Genomic DNA, 17,611 nt, shown 5'->3' with positions numbered 1-17,611 from the left:
CGCCCTGCCGCCACTCGCTGTGCCTCGCCTGCTTCCAGCGCTGCCTGCAGGGCCCGGCCCTGCGTTGCCCGCTTTGCCGCAGCCGTTTTGCCAACCGGGCCCGCACCGAACCCTCCGACGCGACGGCCGCCGGAGGAGGAGGAGGAGGAGGAGGAGGCGCGGAGCAGCGGCCGCCGGACCCAGGTGCGGCGGCGGCGGCGGCTCCTGCCCCTCCCCTCCCCTCCCCCCCTCCTCGGCCCCAACCGCCGCGGCGGCAGCGGGGGGTGGGGGGAGGCGCTGGGCGGGGCCCGAGGGGGCGTGGTCATTGCGTGGTGGGCGTGGCCTGTTGGTGGGTGGGCGTGGCTTGCTCTGGAAGGGGGCGTGGCTTGCGTGGGAGGGGGCGGGGCGCGGAGGCTGGGCTGGGTGGTGGGCGATGCGATGAGTTGTAGGGGCTGAGTTGTGTGCTGTGTGGAGGGGCTGTGGTCAGCCCCCGTGCAGGCAGAGGGTGCGGGGCAGGGAGTAGGGATGGGGAGAGCCCCCGGATTTCCAGAGTTAGCCCTGAGCACAGCCTGGGGTGAGAGCTTTCAGACTGGAGTCAATGGGGCCTGTCCCTGGGAAGGCGCAGGAGACTGTAGGACCTGTCACCTTCTTTGGGAAGACCCTGGTGACAGTGGGACCCATCCCCTTGCCCAGGAAGGCACTGGAGTTGGGAGAACCCATCCCCTTCCCCAAGGCAACACTGTTGGCAGGAGGACCCATTCCCTTCCCTGGGAAGGTGCCAGTGACAAGAGGACCCTTCCCATTCCCCGCAAAGGCACTGGAGACAGGAGAGTTCATCCCTTTCTCCATCAATGCATGGGAGATGGGAGGACCTATCCCCCTCCCCAGGAACACAGTGCAGATGGGAAGACCCATCCCCTTACCCAGGACAACACCCGAGACAGGAGGACCTATTTCCTTCTCCAGGAAGGTGCTGGTGATGGGAGAACCCCTATCCCCTTCAGGGTGGTGCCAGTGACGGGAGGACCCATTCCCTTCCCTCACTGTTGGCACCAGGAGGAATTGGGCAGTACTGAGTGGGACAGGGTCACGTGGCCAAGGTGGCACCAGCTTGGATCATCCAGTGGCCAGTTATTTTGTAATAGCGTTGCCCAAATAGTTAATGGTTACGGAGGAAACCTGAGGGGGTTGTAAACACCGGATGAGTTCCTGCTGCACTGAGAGAGGAAAGCTCTTGTGCTCAGGGACGTCCCAGTCCTTGTTGACAGAAAGTCCATCATTTCCGAGGTTTTTTTAAAGGCATTTCCTCCCTGTATCGAGAGCCGGCTGTCTGCACTGATAGCGCAGTGGGGTGCTCAGAGGGACGGTGCTCCGAGGGACGACACAGCAGCGTTGGCACATATCGTCTGCATCGCCACGAGCACTTCTCCACCGCTGGAAGCCCCGCGTTGAGCTCAGGATGGACACCACAAACCAGCTCAGCTCTGCCCCAGGCAGTCCTCACCTCTGGGCTCCCGCTTCGTGCATGTGTCAGCACCCTCTCATTCGCCGCGGGTGAAATTGGCAGGATGAGCGTAAACGGCTTAAATTGGTGGTTTGAACTCACCCCGCTAACCTCCACTGGAAGCGAATTCGGAAGGATTTGCTGGATGTGATGAATAGACGGGCTGTCTGGCGGCGAGCTGTGCCAAGCAGCTGGAGGACGGACCGCTGCCGAGCCGCGCTCCTCCCCAAAACCTCCCACCAAGACCGAGCTTGCCCTGGCCTGGCCTGCATGGGAATATCCAGCCACGCTGCAGGAACACTTTTATATTTAAAAACAACAACAAAAAAATGAATTTCAAGTCTCTGCTTGTCTCGCATTGCCCGAGATGCGTGTGTTTTGCAGCAGTCGTTTGTAGTCATTTTCTTTCTAAATTCCTAAAACTCTGGAATTGTGTTGGAGAGAACAACGGGGGACCTCAGCATGGAGAAACATGGAGAGTGCACTCAAGCAGGGACGTGCCCGTGGTGTTACCCGAGTGCTGGACAAACTGCATGGAATTGCCGACGTACGGTTGTACTTAAGGCTGTGGAGTGGTTCAATTAACGGTTAATGAGGTGAGCTAAAATGAGCTCTCGTCTGGAATGGCGTTGCTGGTTAAGATCAGGCCTGTCCTGAAGCAGCACCAGGTGGCTGCATCAGACTGAAAGCTGTAAAGCTAATTGACTGCTTGTTCCGTGAGTCATGCTAATAGTGCGGAAATTGAAGATTACAAATGGTAACCTGCAGGAGCAGGGAGAGCAGGGGATGTGCTTTATTTCGACTTCAGCCAGGTTTGTCGTGGTCACAGTCTGGCTGCCTTCTGGCAGCCACCCCTGGGTCCATCTGCTCCAGTAGGGCCACCTGCAGAACACTGCCAGGACCTACATCCAGGTGGGTTTTGACCCTCTCCAAGGATGGAGACTTTGCAGCCCCTCCAGGCAACTTGTGCCAGTGTTTAACCACTCTGATTCGTTCAGCGGAACTTGTCTTGTTCCAGTTTGTTCCTGTTACATCTTGTCCCAGAGGAACACCATGGAGCTGTGTTAGGGGACGGTCAGGTGAGGGTGAGGAAAAGGTTCTGCCCCGGGGAACAGTGGGCATGGCACAGCTCCCTAGGGCAGCAGGCACAGCCCCGAGCTGACGGAGCTCTGGGAGCACTGGGACACTGTTCTCAGCCATAGGGTTTGGGGGTGCTGTGTGTGGCCAGGGGTTGGGTTGGTGACCCTTGTGGGTCCCTTCCAACTTGGGTTGTTTCATAGTTCTATGATACTCATGGCCCTTCACTGGTCAAGGCAAGCAACATCCTCTTTTCCCCTCATCCACCAAGCTGGTCACCTCATCACAGAAGACTATTGCATTGGTTAAGCCTGCCTTCTTCTTTGTGAATCCCTGGTGACTGCTCCCAGTCACCTTTTTGTCCTTCATGTGCTTGGAAATGCTTTCCAGGATCAGTTGCTCCATCATCTTTCTGATATCAAGGCGAGGCTGACCAGCTGGTCATTCCTTCTCCTTGCCCTTTCTGGGGAGTCGTGACATTGGCTTTCTTCAGAGCTCCAAGAATCTCTCCTGGTCACCATGGCCTTTCAAAGACAATCCAGAGCAGCCTCATAATGACACGGGCCAACTCCTAGTGCACGAGTGCTACCCATCAGGTCCCATGGACTTACGTGCCTCCAATTTCTTTAAATGTTCCCTAACATGATTCCTGCTCCAGCTTGGCTAAGTCTTCCTTGCTCCAGGCTTTCCCAGGACCTGGGGTTCCTGGGGCTGGTCTTAGCCATGAAGACTGAAGCACAGGAGGCATTGAGCATCTCAGCATTTTTCCCTGTCCTTTGGCATCAGCACCATGCCCCAGCAAGCAGCAGAATGATATTTTCTTTAGTCTGCCTTTTGCTGTTGATGTGCTTGGAGAAGCCTTTCTGGTTGCACGTTGTGTCTGTTTGCCTTTTGCTGTTTTCATGCTCTCTTGCAACATCTCTGTTGGTTCTGGTGAAGGCTCAGGAGGACTTCCAGTTGTGCACAGATACCTGAGAGGAGGCAGAAAGGGCAGTACAGCCAGATTCTTCTCCATGGCACCTGGTGGCAGGCACAAATTAAACCACAAGAAGTTCCGTTCCATGTAAGAATACACTTTTCTTACTGTCCTGTATCCAAGCACTGGCACAGGGACCAGAGAGGGGCTGGGGTCTCCTCTTTGGAGATCTCCAAAAGGCACCTGGATGTGGGGCTGGGCATCCTGCTCTGGGTGGCAGAGGGACCAGAGGTGCCCCCAGCCTCACCGTTCTGTTATCAAACATGCAGTAAGCTGATAGGCTTAATTATATCACTTGAAATCCACAGAACTGGTTTAGGGAACTACTTTTTAAATTTATTTATTTTTTAAATTACTAAAAGCCTGTGAAAGATGCTACCTCTTGACGTAGCCGAATTATTGCAGCTTAAACTGGCTAATTACTACTGATTACCAGTCCTGTTTTGTGTCCTTCACTGGGATTCCTGTGTAAGAGTGGACCAGTGGAGGCTCCAGCTGGGATCAGGGGTTATGTGCTGTACAAACAGGTATGAAGACAAAGTCCTCGTCGTGACGCTTGCCCAGCAGAACTGGATGGAGGTGAGCGGGGCAAAGGCGATCTCACTGCCCGTAGAGCCCCCATGCCATCTCCTGGTGGCCTCCAGCTGCCCCTCCAGAAGGACCTGGGTGGCCCATGGGTCCTGTGGCCCATCTGCCTGCTCCGTGGGCATCTCTGGTAATGAGTTGCATCTGGAAACGCACCCATGGATGCTACTGTAAGATCAGATTTTGAACTGAAGCTGCAGTGATACGAGGTAATGCCTGTAGTACTTGGCTGAGTGAGACTTCTCGTAGTTGTTTCTGTTGGAAGCCTTGGAAACAGGTGCAGCAGATGGGAGGCTGGGAGCAGGACAGGACATGGAGACAGTGGGTGTTGGAAGATTCAAATGGCTAAGATGAATGGAGACGCATGCACCATGCTCCTGGCAAGCTTCTGAGGCCGGGCTGCAAGAAAATAAGGATGCTTGGTGTTCTCCAAGTCTGCCTGGCATCGAGACAGAAAGAATCTCGTGGAAGGAGAAGCAGATGAGAACTCGGCTTTGTCATCTCGGGCAGCACAAAACCAGCTTCACCCGCATGCGTCCATTTCTGCCCTTCACCCCTGATGTTACCGTCAGACATTGCAGGTATCCTGAGGGAACTTGGAGAACTGCTGAAGGGGAAGTGAACAGAGAAGCAGAAATTCAGTTTCCCAGGGAATGAGCTTGATCAGGAGTAGGTCATAAGGTGGTCACGGGGTGGAGGAGACTTCTGCAAGAGATCAGCAGGTGTTTTTGGAAGGGTCATGGGAAGCCTGCTGCTTGATACCTAAGTGGGATGGATGTGTCTCAGTCATTCCTTATGGACTCGTGGGTCATCCACCAGTGAAAACGTCTCCACAAGGGGTTCCATGGCCGCCTTTGGATCTGAGCACGTGGAAAACTTTGCCTGCTATCTAATCGAAATCTCCTTTGTTGTAAAATCAGTTGGTTTCCTTTGTTCTGCCCAGCAGCTCTGCAGAGCAATTAATAACCGATCCCTTTATAAGAGGGCGTTTTTAATTGCCAGGCCCGTCGCATGACTTCCTCATCCTTCCTCTGAGTGTTCTGGCTGCAGTTTCCCCCTCAGCCCGCCGGCCTACACCGGTCTTGAGCATTTCCTGGTGGTTCTTTCATTTCCTGCCTTTTCTCCAGCCTGTCTCCAGCTTTCTTTTTCCCCAGGAGCGCAGTGCGGTCGCGACAAAGCCTTTCCACACGGTGTGAAAGGCAATGATGTGCTCCCACATCCAGCCGATAGCAGCAGCACTCAGTGCAGCACACCTCTGTCTTCCAGCATGGGTGGTACATGGCATGCAATGGCATGCATTAGATTTAAGGCTGTCCATCAAAGAGAAGGAGGTAAAGGTGAGAATGTGCAGGAGTACGGCAAGGCTATGTCTTCAGGGGCAATAACCACCCGTGGCTTGAAGCCTCACTCTTCTCCTGCACTGCTATCATCCTTAAATTCATTTTAATCTACCATTCAAGTCAGTAATAAAGAGAGTTCTTACGGCAGCCCTAAGCTAGTCCCAGTGACTGTGTGGGAGGCTGTCCTGGCATGGCACTTGATCATTATCTCTTGAAAAATACGTTTTCAGCAGATGGTGCATCATCCTCCTGAGTAATGGCCATACCCAGGTGAGCTTGGTACGCGTGCTTGGTTTTTGTGTGCTTCTGAATGGAAAAGGCAAAACCTTTTTGTTACTCACGTGCTGGGAACAAGATTGTCCTATACCCAGTATCACAGGAGCTGGAGGCCGAGCTGGGAAAAGCCGTGCAAGGAAACCTCGTGTGACGTGCCTTCCTCCCAGCCTGCTCTTCTTTATCCACAGAGGTGTGAAGGCAGCATTTAAGTTCTTTGCAATGTGCTGGGCTTCTCCACTCTCATTTTCTTGTTTCATTTCTTTGTACATTTCTGTGCAGAGCGAGATGTGGACAGTGATAGCGTAGCGTGTCTATGAAGGCTGCTCTGAAGTACAGGGATCCCCCCTAATGCTGCTGGTCCTTAATTTTCTCAATAAAGGGTGGATATTTTTGTGTCTGTAGCAGGTGGAAAAACACCGCTCATCCCTGGGAGATCTACTCTTATCAGTACTTCTTTCCCCCTCACCCCCTAATTATCCCACCAGAGAGGGAGGTGAGATTGAATTAACACGAGTAGACAGCTCGTGCATATGCCTACATCTCCGCCACAGTCAGGAATCCCTGCTGCTCCAGGAAGCTTTGACAACCATCCCAAACCATTCACAGCCTTCTTGCATGCCCCAGGCTGGATGTAAGTGGCTTCCGAAGCCACCTCTCCTCTTGCATCCCAGCAGCTTCTCCATCCATCCTGCATCTTCAGGCCCGAGAGGGCTGCTACCATAGGACCACAGCCTTTGGGTTTGGACCAAACACAGTTCCAATGACGTCCGGGTGCACCAGGATTGCTTTCAGCACACTGCACATCGACGTCACCTGCTTGGCCACATCCCCAGGGAGCTCTGGTCATTTGCAGTCTATTGTATTCTTTGGCTCAGTGCACTCCTTTCAGCATAAACAGCATTTCGTCTGTCTGTACCCCTGTAAGACACATGTTTTATGAATGCCCTTGTAAGAGCTGTTTACATGCAACATGTGAAACCCTCCAGCAGAAGCCAAGCAAACCGTGTTGCTGCCGCAGATGAGAAGGGTCTTCCAAAATGCCTTTTCTCTCACATCTTCATGATTTACTTCTTGCGTCTGCACTCTTATTTATTAATGCATTTGATCACCATCACACCTACACTTCAGTATTCCATGTATTTTGGTGTTACCCCTTTCCCGACCCTCTGTTCTCATTCACTGGTGGACTTGTCTTTGTTTTTGAGGTTGCAAAGAATCTTCCTTTCTGACAGCTGAGGTTGGGGGCAGGAAAGAGGGGGAAATCTTCCCTTAATATTCCTTTCCATGTCCTCGTAAGGCTGTTTCTTATCTATATGAAGCATACCATTGGCGTATCTTTACATAATTACTTAATAAACCACTTTGAGTGAGTTAATTACTCCCATCAGAAACCTGTTTCCAGACCTCTCTGCATTCACGGCCAGGAAACTTGCTCTGTGTTTCAAAAGCATCAAGGTCTCATTCTGCAAAGCAAAGCACCAACTGCTGGAAGTGGGAATGAAAAGCAATGAAAACCTCGAGATTTTGATTGTCTCTGCCAGGAACAAAGGGGAAAAGGAGGCGGCAGACGTTGCTGAGAGCATCCATGCAAGCGACAGAGCTCATGGAATCCAAGAGTTGTAGAATCTGATGAGTTGGAAGGGATCTGAAGGTCACCTGGACTGGAGCTTTGGCTTGGAGGACAAGCAACCAAAGGCTTTCTGCACCGAGGTGGCTATTTTAGCATCTTTATATTCCATCCACATGGAATATTCTCCAGGTTCCGCTCAGGAGTGCAGATAAACAGTGCCTGGCTGCAGTGCTGACTTTGGAGGGCTAAAGTTGGGAAGATTAGAAAGTGTGTTGTCCTCTGAAATGGTGCAGGAACCCACTGTATTTTTGTGATTGAGCACAAGAGGATGAAAGCCTTGTCTGCCAGCATCGAGGAGCAGATGCTGAGTTTGATCTGAGGTTTTGGCTTGAGCATCATCCTTGAAGCAAAGCCCACGTCCCAGTGCCAGCCTTTCCCTGCAGCCCTTTGCTCAGAGACCATCCCTGCTCCTCTGCAGCTCCCTCTGGAGAAGAACCAGGCAGGAACTCTGTTGCAAAGCCAACCGAAAGGCATTTGCTTGAGTCTCACACATTGCCGTCGTTCTGTAGGACAGCGTCGAGCCAGCACCTCCAGCTGGGATTAATGGTGGCACCCAAAATTAGGATGTGATGAAGCAGAGGTGTAGAACACATTGTGGGTATTTCTGGGGCCAAGGAGGGTGTAGGATTGAAGGTCCAGGGCCGCAGAGATGCGCTCAGCGTGCCCCACTGATAAGGGCTCCTTTTGCATTCCTAAAAACAAGAGTTAGGAAGTTGGGCTCTCTGTGTTTTTTTTAGTGTCTGTGTGAGAGGTGCTGGTTACTGCATAGTGATGCTGGACCTGGAATTGCCCCCACCTGTCTTCATTAACTAAGCCAGCACAACTTTATGAGCATCTCATTATTTAGGATCTCTTCTGGCTTGCTGAACTGAAGCAAGTGATGGGACAGTTGGTACGGCTTGCTCCATCTCCCTGGTTTAACCCACATGCTCTTATAACCCTGGAGGGAGAAAACACCTTTTTAAGAGGGAGGATAAGACCTGAAGCCAACACAAAGCACCCAGCAGGAGCTGGTGGTTGCTGTGAACACATTGCAGATGGAAATTCAACCTGCTGACATGTACAGGGAGCTCAAGGCCATGACCAACACGGCTGGTGGCCATCTTCCAGCATGGGCACAGAGCCGTCGTCGCACATGGTGGCACCAGCATGGCACTTCCCTTTACAGCGTGAGCTCTTGCAAGAGGGAATGGCAGCTTTTTCAAAGGCGAAGCAGACTGTTAGCCTGTATTCCACTGCAAGAGGTTTGTTCCCTTTCGAAGCAAGCAAACCTTGCAGCGATTCCATGTGGTTTGGTACACGTGGGCGCTGGCTGCGTTCCCGCTCCGTTGCTGGGAGTTCAGCTACGGGGGTGCAGGTGGTGAATGTAAAAGCCAAAAAGATGCAAACAGGATTTAATCAGCCATCAGCTCGGGGCTATATTGGGGTGCTGGGCTGTGCCTGGAGGCACCAGGCTGGCAGGCAAACATGCACTGAGGTTTTTGGTGGCAAAACAAGCGAATTGCTGCAAAGTTGAGGTGCCGGCCATGTGCTCACTTCCACATTGGAAATCATCCCTTAGGGCCAACGTGCTGGTGGTATTTTGGGACAGAAAACACTCCCTAAATCAGCAATGAGGGTATAGTCCTGCTGGGAAAAGCCAACACCAGCTGCACTGCGGACGCACTCACTGCATGCTGCCCACATTACCAACGTCATTTGCAAAAACCTTTTGAGGGCAGTGGGGCAGCAGAGGAGCAAAGATGGGCAAACCAACACCACTAAAACATGCTTCCTTTCTCTCTTCTTTTTCCAGATTTTATATTCAGAGCACCCATCAAATTAAGCAAACCGGGGGAACTTCGAGAAGAATACGAAAGCCAGCTAAGGAAGGTATGGCACTCGGCGCAACTGCGGTTTTTCTTCCAGAATCACTTGGATTTTCAGCAGGAATGCCATCCTACCTGTAAGGAGGCTTGAAGGGCTTTTCATCCCTGCTCTGTAACAAAGGTCATTTATTCCCTTTTTGCTGCTCAGCCAGCTCAGGGAGGTGTTGGCAGCAGCCAGGCGTCCAGAAGCCAGATCCTGCTGCCCTGGGCCGCCTTCCAGAGCCTGGAGATGGACCGTCCTTGGTGGACCTCGAGCAACCCTTCGATTGTACAGGGGTTGTGAGAGCATCCGTATCCTTGGATGCAGTTCTGTAGATAATTTTGCATTTTGTTCTGTTAAAAAAAAGGGATTGTTTGAACCTAAATCACTGAAATTCTTCAGCATGGGCTGCACAGAGCTGGGGATGTCCCATCCCTGGAGGTGCCCAAGGCTGTGGAGGGGTCCCTGGGCAGCCTGAGCTGGTGGGGGCACCCCATTCACGGCAAGGGTGGGGCTGGGGGGGCTTTAAGGTCCCCTCCAACCCAACCATGCTGTGATTCCATGATTCTGTGATTCTATGAAGTGCCTCCAATGGCTTGTTGCATATGGAATTTGAAGCAAGAAACACTATAGCAAAAGCAAAGACCGCTGTAGCTGAGCATGTGATGGTTTCCAATCCAACCTGCTTTAATCCCATAACCACAGTCCCACCGTGTGCCTGGACCCGTTCACAGTCCTGCTGGAGCAGCACTGTGATGCGTTCTGCTTTGGGATGGGTCCATCCCCCACTGCTCTGTTTGCCTGCTTGGGAGAAGGAGCAGATCTATCACTGATAACGTTTTATTTGGGCTTTTGCTTGAAGGTCTCAACAACATAGAAAGAGCTGGAATGTTTAGATGGAAAGATAACCTCGTACACTGACTAAGCAGGAAAATACAGTTTAGGTGGTATTTCAGGTAAACAGCTACTCTGGGAATGCCTGTATTAAAATCACACATGCATTACGTAGAATTTTAAAAAGGGGAAGGGTTTCCACTCCTTCTCCATAAGTGCAATTAGTAGTGCAACCTCATTAGGATCACTTTGATTCCAACCTGTGGTTAATTGATCGTAAGAAATGGAAACTTCTTTGGTCTAGCCTATTTGTGCTGGGTAGACTGTGTGCTGTGTGTGTCGGGTGGTGTGGCTCTTCTAGCAACACTGAGACACTTTGTTGAAGAGATGTTGGGTTAGGCAGCAGTGCAAGACTGAGCACTTAGAAACAAAAGTCTGGTTTATTGATTAACTTAAACGTGCATCACTGTATTTGGCAATTGAATTTATTTTCACTGGAACCTGGAGGACGAGTCTGCTCTACTTAAAGAAGAAAGCAAGCTTTTCATGTAGGTATTAGCAGCAGACCTTGCCAGGGTATTATGAATCTCCTGGTAACTGAGCGAGAGAATTCCCACCGTGGTTTGGGAGCCAGCTCATCATTTCTGCAGGAACTGGTGGTTTTCCTGGTGTCTGAGGCAGAACTGCTTATTTTTCCTTGTGGGGAAGTTCTTGGTGTGAGCAGAGGGGGCTTTTGTGCCCCCAGGTGCATGTAGGCTCGCTGTGCTCAACAGAGATGATGCTCTTCAGGTGTCTCCAGCCTGGTCCCAATCTCCAGGTAATGGCCCCAGGTTGCACCAGGGAGGCTCAAGTTGGATATTAGGGAAAATTTCTTCTCTGAAAGAGTGGTAATGCACTGGCACAGGCTGCCCAGGGAGGTGGTGGGATCACTGTCTCTGCAGGTGTTCAAGAAAAGGGCAGATGTGGCACTGAGGGGCATGGTGGGGGTGGGCTGGGATTGGACTTGAGGATCTTGGAGGTCTTCTCCACCTGTAATGATTCTATGATTCTATTCTGTGATTCTACTTGATGATTCCTGCAGGGATTAAACCATCTTCTCTCCCATATAACTTCTGTACACCATCTCTGCAGGGCAGACTTCCTGGCTGGTGGGTACTTGGTCACCATTTCCTAATTCTGATCACGCAACGAGCAGCTTCACATACAACACACCAAGTTCAGATAAGCAGCCTGAGTCACAGTGAGCCTGCAGTGGGCTGCAGAAGTCTCTGCATCTGCTGCTTGACTTCAGAAAGGAGATGCCACACAAACATGCACCAGCACCTCTCACTTCCCCATCTGCGTAAAGGAGATACTTGAACGTGTCTCTGGCGTTTTGAGGATGTTTGGCTGTTGGCTTCCCCTTTTTGCTCACAGAGAGATGGGAGAGGGGTTTCTCTACCATCACAACAGAAATTCCAGCTTTTCCCTTGCTCCAGGCAACATTTTAACTCTTGGCTGACGGAAGGGAGAGTCACTTGGTGCCTGTAATTTGGGGAATCTTCAGAATTAGACTGCATCTCCCATGCAGAGGGCTGTGATTTGGGGACCAAAGCTGGTGTGTAACTGGTTTTTCTTCTGTCAGGAGGTACATGGTGGTGGCATGGGGACAACCCTTGCTGTCCTCAGCCTTCCAGCAGCTTTTGCATCCCCCATGAGCTGTTTTCTAAAGCTGAGTTTCAGACCTCCTTCCCTCCTCATGCAGTTAAAACCAAAGTAATTGGCCATCATTCCACAGTGAGGAACTTACTGGGAATGGATCATCTTGTGGCGTGATTTTCTTGGCACCGGGTGACCTGGCTTTCAGGTCAAGCACTTGCTGTCTACCTGCAGGATATTAAGAACGGTTTTCTTTTTATGCTATGTTTTTTTTTCCTTCCCCTTTGTAAAATGACTGCCTCCTGGTGTTGCATGCCGGCACAGTTTGTGCTTGCACCCTCAACTTGCTGTCCCATGGGTTTGCCTAAAATTCTTAGATAGTCCTTCCTACATGTTGTTATGTAAGCTTGTGGCTTTACGTTTGGGAACTGGGTATGATTTCATAAGTTGGAGAAAAAGCCAAGATTCCCATTTAGCTCCTTCCATTCATACAGAAGGGATGGAAGCGTTGGGTGGGATTTCAGCTGATTTCAGCTGCCCCAAGAAGTCATCTTTATGATGAGCCTCAGTGTGACCTGGTTGCTCAGATACTTCCTGAGGGCCTCTCAAAGCACAGAAACACTGCTGAAACCTCACAAAATGTGCAGCGGAGCTCTCCCCGCATCTGAATCATGTGGCGATAATCTCTCTCAGTCAGATGATGTTCTCGCTTCAGATTATTAATAGATCAGGATTTCAAAGATGTGTCTTCAAGCATCGCTAAACCAGAAGCAAAATCTGCCTTTGGAACCATTTGCTGCACACCCACAGTCAGCCAGATGAGTTTTTTTCCTGGTTTCTCCCTTCTCTCCTCCTCCTCCTCCTCCCTCCCTCATCCCTGTAGGTTCGGATTCAGTGGAATTTGGATCTTTCCTCATCTGAAAATTACACTTTGCTTTTTGTGTAATTTGCGGTAAACCCAGTTTTCTTTTTCTCTTCAGCTTCTAAGATGGGTTCGCTCACGTGTCCATGCTTATTCTTTTTTAACCTTGAGACAGGGGAGGAAAACAGAGCATATTTTTGGAAAAGCTAGAAGTTGTCGCAGTGTCCCCCGCTCTCTTCACATACTGCGTTGCAGCGCAACTACACAAACCCCAGGAAAGCTTTGTGCCTTTATTTCTATCTGCACTGGAAGGCAGAAGGACAATGCTGTCCTGGCAGGAAGGTGGGAAACCATGAGGAGATCCCACACGGAGCTGTGGGGCAGAAACAGAACTGGAATTCCATGGCAGGAGGTTGGAACTGGACAATCCTTAAGGTCCCTTCCAACCCAACCATTCTGTGATTCCTGGTGCTGAGCACAACTGTGAAGCAGCAGCACAGACCTGCTGCTGGCAACTGGAGGCCAGACTTGTTGAGGACAACCACTTACAGAGGTGGGGTGAAAGGAGAAGCTCCACACAGGCACCTACGTGGGCTCTTCATGGCGTTACGTATGAGTGTTGAGTTCAGGGAGAGATGAGGGGCTGAGAAGTGAGGGAGTAGAGGTGTTGTGGTGTTATCCTGGGCAGCGTGGCTGGATGGATCCAAGTGCATGCTGCACAGCTTGTTTAAAAGGAAGAGATTTCTGGGATGGTTCAGTCTGGAGAACAGGAGACTCAGGGGAGACCTTACTGCTCTCCACAACTGACTGAAAGGAGGTTGTAGTGAGGTGGGAGTTGGCCTCTGCTCCCAGGTAACAGCAATAGGATGAGAGGTGATGGCCTTAATTTGCACCAGGGGAGGGTCAGGCTGGATATTAGGGAAAATTTCTTCTTTGAAAGAATGGTGATGCACTGGCACAGGCTGCCCAGGGAGTGAGGGAATCGCCGTCCCTGGAGGTGCTCCAGGACCATGAAGACGTGGCACTGAGGGACAGGGCCACAGAAACCCAAACCGGGTTGGGTGAAGCTGGGAGTTGCACTCGGTGAGCGTGGTGGGTCCCCCCCAGCTTGAGATAACACTGTGATTCTAAGCAGGGGGCAGTGAATGGAAGGAGCACGGTCTAGAGGGCACAGCAACACCAGCGTTCAGTGCAGAGCTCATGGGAAACACAGCTGCACACTGCTGGGGCTGCCATGGCTGTTCTGTGGGATTCCTTGTTCAGCCTTCATTTGGGTTCATAAAATGCCATAGCGCAGCGCGTGTGGGTCAAATAATGTTGCCTCGTAGTCTTTGTGAATTGCCGCCAGCCATGGTGCTGAAAGTAATGAGAAAATGTCTAAAAACACAGGAGAATTCACAACCAAGTTACAACTTCGGGACTCCTGTTGGCCATCAGAGGGTTGGATGGTCTCCCTGGGTCTTCTCCATCCCAACGCGTCCGTGAAACGGCAGGATTTTACATAGCATGGGGATTGCCATAACTCACAGACGTGAATTCAGGTGGCACTGCCTGCATACCTGATGAGTTGTGTGTGTAGTGTTGCAGTCCATTTGAAGACTGGAACATCGTAGCTTGTATGAAACTATTGTGTATGTGCGTTGTGTTGCACTGTTAATTTGTAATGTGATAATCCATGAGTAGACACAAGCTTTTGTCTCTAGTTTAGAAACCAGTTTGGCAGAGAACTTCTTATCAAATGTTGCATCTAACGATGCCTTTGCTGTTTTGCAGTAAGATGATGTCCCTGCTTTGTGTAGTCGTAGGAACAAGCCAGTCTTCCCATGTGTGCTGGTGAGGGAGGTAGCAATTCTGCTCTAGAGCAGAGAAATGAAGACACAAAATTAAATGTTGTGGGCAAACTCTGTTGGAAAATCACTGTTGACAACCAGGTGTGGAACTGAAGGCATTTCAGTTGTGCTGTCTCTTTTGTCATTGTTTGCAGCTGAGAGAAGAAAAAGTACAAGAAGAAAAAGCTTCCGAGGACCTGATTCACAAACTCATGCTAGATGACGTGGAAGTAGGAAAACGAAAAATGGAAGAACAGCAGAAAAAAGATGAATCTCTCGTGCTCAAAGTGAACCAAGAGTGTGTAAGTAAGCTTGTACTTCCCAGTCCGCATCAGAGACACTGACCAGGTGAAATACAGCTGAGATTCAACCCTGGAGCAGGAGTTAGGTTTTTTAAGACATTTCTTCCTCTGACTCTACATGCTTTCCAGGACTGATTTCCCTATAGCTTCTTAAGAATTAAGAACTGGTATTGGATTATTTGGGTGCCGGCTCATGTCCCATAGTACCTTTGTTGTAGGATTTTCTCAAGTTTACTGCTCATCCAGTGTTTGATCTTTAAATTACCTTTCTTCAGCATGTCACAGCCATACGTAGGAGCTGTGTGCTTATTTTTGCATTGTTTGTGCTTTGGGGACTGGAGCTCTTACAGCTCCAATGAAGAGAACTGCATGAGCACATGCAGCTGTTGGGAGGTTGCATTCTTGGTTTACGTCCTTGAGGTGTCATCATATTGGGGGCTTTTGGAATACTAATACCTTTGCAAGAAAGACCTTTACTTTCCAAGTGATTCTTTTTGTCATGCATGTCAGCTAACTCTTCCTTGATTGACTTCAGTTTCCTGAACGTCTCTCGGATTCAGAAAATGAAGAACCATTCCAGGGCAAGCAAACACATCGGTCAGCATTCGTTTCCAAGACCAGTGCCTACTCCTTCGCTTTCCTTTCAGGGTAAGATGCTGAGACTCCATTCAAGCTGATTAACTTGCATTACAGATATAACTGTCTTGTTCTCCTTGCTGTTGTTCCAAAGGTACCTGAGATGCCTTGAATTTAATTGAAAGGGTTGTTGCAGTCCCCAAAAAAGCAGTCACTATTCTGGGATTGAAGATTTGGTAAAATATAGCATCTGTCTGATTACCTCCTACCTGCTGTAAAATCCTGGGAGTTAATGCATTTACTGTTCATCCCATGAAGCTGAAAAGTCAGTAACTGTAGATTTAAGTTACAAAACTCAGAAGTACATAATTCTTTATGTTAGATTCAAGAGTGCTGGATCTGTCTTCAGCACAGATGCTAAGAGGCAGCATCTGCCCCAAACCACTTACCAGTGAGAGCTGCTGCATGAGGCACTGCAAGCAGCTGAGTAACACGGTGCGACTTCACACCAGCAGCACATGGGCTTCCGTAGCACTGTCATTAGCTCTGACCTCAATTAGTTACAAGGAGTAGAGGTGTCAGGGTATTTAGCGCAGAGCCCCTGAACACAGACTCGTGCTCTAGGGAAGACTCTTGGGTGCTGCGGTGGAGATTTTCCACTCCATCTGCAGTTTCAGCTCCTTGACCTGAAGGTTTCCATGGCCTGGGCAGCATCTGCTCAGCGCTGTGGCTTTGCCCAGAAGTGATGCAGGCAGCACCCACGGCCCTGCAGGGCTCGTGGCTCGATTCCACCTCTTACCAAAATTACTTAGAATCAGAGAATCATCAAGGTTGGAAAAGACCACTAAGATCATCTAGTCCAACCGTCAACCCATCATAAAACTATCGCTATCACACATGACATTTCTGCATAATATACAACAGTTTGGTTGGCAGGGACCTACAGAGATCATCTACTCCAACTTCTTTTGGTTGATGGCTTCATTCAGCAGTCCTTGAGGTCCTGGCATAGGGGTGGGCAGCAGCCAGCTGTTCCCATCAAACACCCACCTCTGGGTTTGGGGCTCTGTTTGCAGAAACACAGTCCCCACAGCTCCAGGTTTCAGGTGTTCTTTCTGCCAGGAATATTCATTGTGTTGTTCCCAAGAGAAAGAGCAATCTCACGTGTTCACACAACTGCTTTTCAGGAACCTAACCTGCAAGGTGGAAAGGAGTCGGAGCTGCAATGACACCATCCAGGAGAGATCAAAGAGCAGGCAGAGATCAGCCCCAGCCAACAAAACAAAGGTACCACCTGCTCCCAACGGCGTGAGGCGGGGAAGGGTTTGATGCGTCACGTCCTTATCTGAGGTCACACAGTGCCAGCAATCTGGAGATATCAAATATTGGTTTTGTGGTGGTGTTATCAACCTGGGCGAGTCGCCTCCTTGTAGCTCACAATAAGAGCCTGCCAGGTTTGAAATTACAGGGCAGGAGAGGAGGCAGCTTGCAGAACTGTTTGTTAGCATTGTGGGATGATTGGAAATTGGAAGGGCTCTCCTCATTCCTTTGTTTTGTAATTCATTTTCTTTCCAAGGCTGAACCCCCAGCAAGTTAAAGAAAGAAATCACACAAGTTTAGAAAAAAATCCTTTCTTCCTCCCACTTTCTCCCCTGTTTTTAGTTCAAAGGTGATTAAAAAGTTGTTCACAGTTGCTTAAGCAGAGCAAAACTCATTGCCCCCCTGGTGCTAGAGTACTTTCTTCAGTGCTTTCACTGAACTCTGTGCTATGGGAAAAGTCAGCCTGGTCTTGCTTCCCTCACGGGAAGTTAATAGAGGAATTAACAACATCTATCACACTGTGCACTAGGCCTGATGTCTTGGTGGGCATGGACCGTGGTCTTGAGTCTCTTGTTAAAAGCTTGATCCAATTCCTATCTAAACTAGATGGAGCTCAAAGCAAGGGTCTGTGTCTGAGCTGCCCTGCCAGGCCATTCATTTTTTCAGGCAAGTGGTTTATGGGCCTGGCCCAATAAAAGCTGTGTTGCAAGGATGTTCCACAAACCAATTTTGACCCCAAAACAAGCCAGTAGGAACCATTTACCTTTGTGTATGTGCACCTTTTATATCAGATTTATGTATGGGTGGGTTCTGGCACATCCCAGATAGAACAGCATTAGGAGATGACAAGAAATGCTGCTCTTCAGGTCTGCCAGAGATTGTCCCAGCACTGGCAGTGTGCATGGGGAACACTCATGGAGGTTCCACTGTTCTGCCTCTTGCACACGAACACCTTTTTGTAGAGGATTGTGTTAAACCGAGGCCAAGTATTCACTCTTGCTTCCCTGTGCCTTGCTAGGAAGCAAAGAACCCTCT

At 50.0% G+C, this 17,611-nt stretch overlaps 2 protein-coding genes across 3 annotated transcripts in view; one reads left to right on the top strand and one right to left on the bottom strand.

The window, feature by feature from the left end:
- Positions 1 to 17,611, top strand: part of RNF169 (ring finger protein 169) — a 19,714-nt gene that overhangs the window by 229 nt on the left and 1,874 nt on the right. Inside the window, exons 1-5 of one of the 2 annotated variants that reach the window (XM_021384145.1) lie at positions 1 to 183; positions 9,163 to 9,239; positions 14,534 to 14,680; positions 15,216 to 15,328; positions 16,444 to 16,543. The exon at positions 1 to 183 is cut by the window's left edge and continues 229 nt beyond it. In XM_021384145.1, coding sequence (XP_021239820.1) covers positions 1 to 183; positions 9,163 to 9,239; positions 14,534 to 14,680; positions 15,216 to 15,328; positions 16,444 to 16,543 — 620 coding nt within the window. Of the gene's footprint in view, positions 184 to 2,090; positions 8,612 to 9,162; positions 9,240 to 14,533; positions 14,681 to 15,215; positions 15,329 to 16,443; positions 16,544 to 17,611 lie in introns of those variants that run through there. The other variant, XM_021384146.1, reaches the window with a different exon arrangement.
- Positions 14,674 to 17,611, bottom strand: part of XRRA1 (X-ray radiation resistance associated 1) — a 22,977-nt gene continuing 20,039 nt past the window's right edge. Inside the window, exon 17 of the mRNA XM_021384144.1 lies at positions 14,674 to 16,452. Within this exon, the coding sequence (XP_021239819.1) occupies positions 16,417 to 16,452 (36 nt within the window). The 3' untranslated portion in view covers positions 14,674 to 16,416. The remainder of the gene's footprint in view (positions 16,453 to 17,611) is intronic.

The sequence above is a fragment of the Numida meleagris genome, chromosome 1 (genome assembly GCF_002078875.1).
Source record: "Numida meleagris isolate 19003 breed g44 Domestic line chromosome 1, NumMel1.0, whole genome shotgun sequence".
In the NCBI taxonomy this organism is placed as follows: Eukaryota; Metazoa; Chordata; class Aves; order Galliformes; family Numididae; genus Numida; species Numida meleagris.
The sequence above is the reverse complement of the archived record's forward strand: the minus strand, read 5'-3'. Positions and strand labels throughout refer to the sequence as shown.